Source organism: Bombyx mandarina, chromosome 22 (assembly GCF_030267445.1).
Source record: "Bombyx mandarina strain Sakado chromosome 22, ASM3026744v2".
NCBI lineage: Eukaryota > Metazoa > Arthropoda > Insecta > Lepidoptera > Bombycidae > Bombyx > Bombyx mandarina.
The window spans coordinates 8,885,451-8,890,550 of NC_143228.1; the positions used below are offsets into that span (position 1 = coordinate 8,885,451).

Sequence of the window (5,100 nt, forward strand, 5' to 3'; positions counted from 1 at the left end):
CTACTCGAAAAGTAAACAGTCGTGTCGTCAGCGAATAAGGCTAAATGGATCGGTTGCGACCAGGGAATGTAGTTGGTAAACAAACTAAAGAGAAGCGAAGAGAAGACGAAGTCTTGCGGGACTCCGGCAAGAGAGGACGCGGTGAGGAACGAGCTCCCTCTACCCGTAAGTCCGGTATGATGAGCGCGAGACTGTCCGGCACGCCCATGTTGAATAGTTTGAAAATCAAACCGTTGCGCCAGACTTTTTAGAGTGACTTTAGTCGGTTAAGCCCTAAGAGAATGTTCTCCGTGAGGCGATGCATCTGTTGTACGCATAAGTGATTTCCACGGATTCGAATTGCTTATAGATGAGAATTCCCTTGGATGAGATGATGTCTCTGGGGCGTTTATAGACCAGACGCTGGTATAGTTAGCCTAGAGACACGAGGAGGCTAATTGGGCGATAACTAAGACAGGAAAGTGTTATATGGAAATAGGACTGTACCTTGCGAAATACGTGAGATATTTAAATTAAACCTATTATTCACATTCGCATAGTATGAAACACGTACATACATTTCCGAATTACATCACATTTTCCAACAACAAATTAGGTGAATTTATCACGAAACTGTCGAGAATCACTGTCAAAGCTTTTTTAAAAGACAAATCCGTTCTCAAATAGATGTTACGTCAAAATTCGAGGTATGCATTTAAAACATTCTGCAAAAAGTACTTGCGGATTGTTTTATTAATAGCCTTAAAATTCTACCGACGTCCTGCCTACTAAGGCAAGTTACACATTCGCGAGGGGGACACATTAATTAAAAATTCTGAGTGGTCGTGAAATATCATATCATATCAATTTCATTATTTAACACTCATTTTATATTACAAATCTATTTATGGAAATTCCACTGATGACAATGTGAAAACAAAAAAAAAATCGACAAGGACAATCTCGCGTGCCAATACCCTTATAAAAATAAATAGTCATAATTTTTTGTAGTCGTATTTCTATTAGATATAAAAGGACCGTAATCCAATGTTTGTTACCTGTTGATTTTGGAACTCGTGCCCGTACAGATCTCAGCAATATGAAATTCTTGGTGAGATATTAATGATTTTGAATAGATAAGCGCGCGGCTTAGCGGTATCATGCGTGTCTGGAAAAATCGCAGGTTCGAGTCAGAACACGTGCACATTATGTTTTAATATTTCTAAACATTGTATGTACCGTTAAGTATGTTCACGAGTGATCACTACTTGCACCCTGTTAATTATGTTACCGTCATGAGTGGCGGCTGGTAGACCGCTTGTTCTTGGCAAAAAGACTGAATTGAAAATGAGTTTCGTTTATAGAATTCACGAATAAAATGTTTGTTTTTTGTAGGTTTTGGCTTTATGCGTATGTGCCGTCAGCGCACAAGAATTTCGTGGCTACAAGCCCCTGGGAGTTTTAGCTCAGCCTGCCAAGCCAGTGCCCGTCGTGAAGCCAGTGCCCGTCGTGAAGCCAGTGCCCGTCGTGAAGCCAGTGCCCGTCGTGAAGTCAGTAGTCAGCGGCAGTGAAGCTGATGCCGTCATTCTCCGTTCTGATACTGAAGTGAATCCTGACGGATTCAGCTTTGGGTGAGTTGTTGAATTAAGTGTTTTTTTAGATATAAATAACATTATTCTGTTAAAATCGAGCCGAGAAGCGCATGATTGATCTAGTGATTTATGAACTAGACTTTTGAACCACGGGGTCCATATTTATTTCTCGGTATGAATAACTATCTTGAAAAAACGCGAATATCTGTATGGTTGTCTTCTATAGGCTTATAAGCCGTTCAGCCGATTCTCAAGAGACTTGAACAGCTGTTGTTAGCATATTATGGGAGGTTTCTGGTATAGTATTATCAACGGTTAATAGTGTTCCAGTAGCTTCAAGAGATTGGAGCTTTTCATACAGTTAGTTACCTATATTCACAGCGAAGCGTGATCGAGTTTAGCTAATTCAAAATATAACGTTTTAAAAATATTTGAAGTTATAGCAGTTGAGGCGTAGAAATATTTGATATTATTTCTTTTTTTCCTGCAGTATTACCACACGAGAAACTATAGTCTAGGGCCATCGAATGTGTCTGATAAAATCCTATTAAAAATAGTGCTCCTTTCAAATTACTAACTCGTGTTATGATAAAAAGATATATCGTGTCGTGGGACACCGGATAGGGACGAAGTTCCTTATTATAAAAATATTAATTTTAATTTCTATTCGAGGTATAAAGAAAATAATTATTCGGGTATACATTTTTTATTATGAATTTTTTTTTAATTTACAAAGTTATCAGCTTTATTTTATTCACAATGATTTCTAAAAAATATATTTTTAACAATATACAAAGAAACAGCTATTTATATGAATAAAAATAATAACCGTTATTACGTAGACTATACATTAGACACTGTATAGCCATTTTCCCGGTTAGTGTACCCCTCCACATAGTCCCATAAGGAACTTTGTTCCAAAAATGATATAAAGGTATTTAAAATTAAAATGAACGTCTTACATTGAGAGTTTAGGAATATATTCCGATAATATAGTCCGGATTCAGATAATGTAATGCTGGGTCAAACTTTAAAGGTCTGTCGTGTAGCTTAAGCAGAATCGCAAAGAAAAATTGCGAAGTCACCGATATGATTTATTATCAATTATTATTTAATGATTTGAACTCGCATTAGCGATACCACGGTCTCTCGTCTATTTTTGTCAGCAGGTGATCAGTGAGTAGTACTACACGTCTTTTTTAAAATAGCAAACAGTGCAAAGATATTTTTCTTCTAATTAATATTTAATTTTGTCCACCAGGTATGAAACCGACAATGGAATCAGCGCTCAATCATCTGGATCCTTGAAGAGGGTTGATAATATCGACGTTCTCGTAAGTAGCCAGTTTGAAAAAAAAAAAGCGAATACCTCATATAGTTCATATCATGCATCAGACACGTGCATATTTATGATGTTCATTTCATTTTTTATGTAATTTTCCTCTATAGAACACGTTCAATGTGCTCTTCGAAATCTGTAAAATAGCTGAATTAGACCAAAGTCTAAAGAAAATTTAAAAATTGATACCACGATGCACAATTTATTAAAACTATATACAATTGATACTATGATCAAGTTAACTAATATCTCAAGGCGTGTGACGGCATTTAGTTTTACGATGTCTATGGGGACAAAAACTTTTTTACTTTTTTTTTTTTTGCTTGAATGGTTGGACGAGTTCACAGCCCACCTGGTGTTAAGTGGGTACTGGAGCCCACAGACATTTACAACGTAAATGCGCCCAACGTAAATGCGCCACCCGCCTTGAGATATAAGTTGTAAGGTCTCAGTATAGTTATAACAGCTGCTCCACCCTTCAAACCGAAACGCATTACTGCTTCACGGCAGAAATAGGTGGTACCTACCCGTGCGGACTCACAAGAGGGCCTACCACCAGTGGTCACAAGATGGACAGTACTTAAAACTAGATGGATCGTGAGCTCGTTCGCGTACCAATACAATGAAATAAATATGCAATGGGAATTAGCCTCAAATCAACTATAGCGTTTTGTTTGCACTGTTACAATGGCGAAGTTAGTAAAAGTAGTGTCACATTTGGAACGTAAGAAATATTTTACTGACAATAAAAAAACGCAAAATGAAACCTATAAAAGTAGTTCTCTCTTAATTTTCTACACGACTCGCGAAAACCGAAGAAAATTCTATAGTGTTCGCACATTTAAACTAATGAATACAATTGCATTATTAAAAATCTAATAAAATTTGAATTTGATTAGTAAATTCTTTGTTTTAAGGAATGTCCTTTAATTACATAATATAAGACCATAGAACATGTTTTCTTAACTATAATAATATAATTCTACAGGCCATCCAAGGTCAATATGAATACTCTGCGCCTGACGGAACCCCTGTGAAGTTCACGTATACAGCTGACGAGAACGGATACCAACCACAGGTATTTGGAATTTTTATTTGGATAATGCTTATCTTTGAACTGTAACGAATTATTGCTTCGAATTATAGAAAATTACTAGCTGACCCGGCAAACATTGTTTTGCCATATATAAGATTTCTAGGGAATTTCTAGTGTAGAAAAAAAAAACTAACTTATTGTAAGTGTGTAAGGATGTGGTAAATGAGTGAAAGAGGCATGTAGCGCTGTGAACGTTGAGGGAATATATAATAAAAATAACAAAACCTCATTCAACCACATAATACCTATACATACATAATACCTAATAATAACAAAAAAAAATCCAAATAAAAAAAAATATGTTAGGGGTGGACAACCCTAATCACTTAGGGGTATGAAAAATAGATAGTAGCCGATTCTCAGGCTTACTGAATATGCATAAAAAAATTCATGAGAATCGGTCAACCGGTTTCGGAGGAGTATGGGAACGAACATTGTGACACGAGAATTTTATATATTAGATTCTAGTAGACATCGCGATTTCAGTAATAAAAAAAAAACCATGTTGAGTAAGCTGGAATACTGAGCTTTATTTATCTATAATCTATGTTTCTATGCAATTCATTTAAATTGTTACATTCAAATCTAATATAACACTAAATGTTTGATTTCTTTCCTCGCAGAGTGAGTTACTTCCAGTTGGTCCTCCAATGCCTGAAGCCATCCGTCGCGCTATTGACTACATTCTCGCTCACCCACCTAAGACCGAAACCGTGAAAAAGTTATAGATCCAGAAGATTCAGAACACAACGACCCCCGCCAAAGAAAAGTGGACTTTATTTCGAGCACCATACGTTATCAATATCAATAACATCGATAGTCAAATGAACTTATAATGTAAATAAAATTTGAAAATGTGCCATATTTATTTAGTTTTTCTTACCTTAAATGTCTTAGTATTTTACATTTAATGACCCTAAGCTAAATATTTTTTATGTTGTGAATGCGAGAAACGAAGATTCCAGACAAGCTGGACCCGCTTCACTGTGTGTACGGTATAGCAGAGAAGGGAATTTATAATATCATTCTCTTAATTAAAAATGCTAAATATAAATAGAAAAACCATTGAAATGAATCACTGAAGGCATATTACG

The 5,100-nt window shown here is 36.0% G+C and overlaps 1 protein-coding gene across 3 annotated transcripts; it reads left to right on the forward strand.

Moving 5' to 3' along the window:
* The first annotated feature begins 1,013 nt into the window (after positions 1-1,013).
* On the forward strand, positions 1,014-4,870 carry CPR42 (cuticular protein RR-1 motif 42). Of its 3 annotated transcripts, none has more exons than XM_089737074.1 (6): positions 1,019-1,090; positions 1,375-1,455; positions 1,510-1,610; positions 2,833-2,905; positions 3,899-3,988; positions 4,630-4,870. In XM_089737074.1, the coding sequence occupies exons 1-6, from the start codon at positions 1,079-1,081 to the stop codon at positions 4,732-4,734; spliced, it is 462 nt and encodes a 153-aa protein (XP_089593200.1). In that variant the 5' UTR covers positions 1,019-1,078; the 3' UTR covers positions 4,735-4,870. The 3 variants fall into 3 exon arrangements, with proteins under 3 accessions (XP_089593198.1, XP_089593200.1, XP_089593199.1); XM_089737073.1 differs by having other exon boundaries at positions 1,020-1,090; positions 1,492-1,610; XM_089737072.1 differs by having other exon boundaries at positions 1,014-1,090; positions 1,375-1,610.
* Positions 4,871-5,100: the final 230 nt, after the last annotated feature.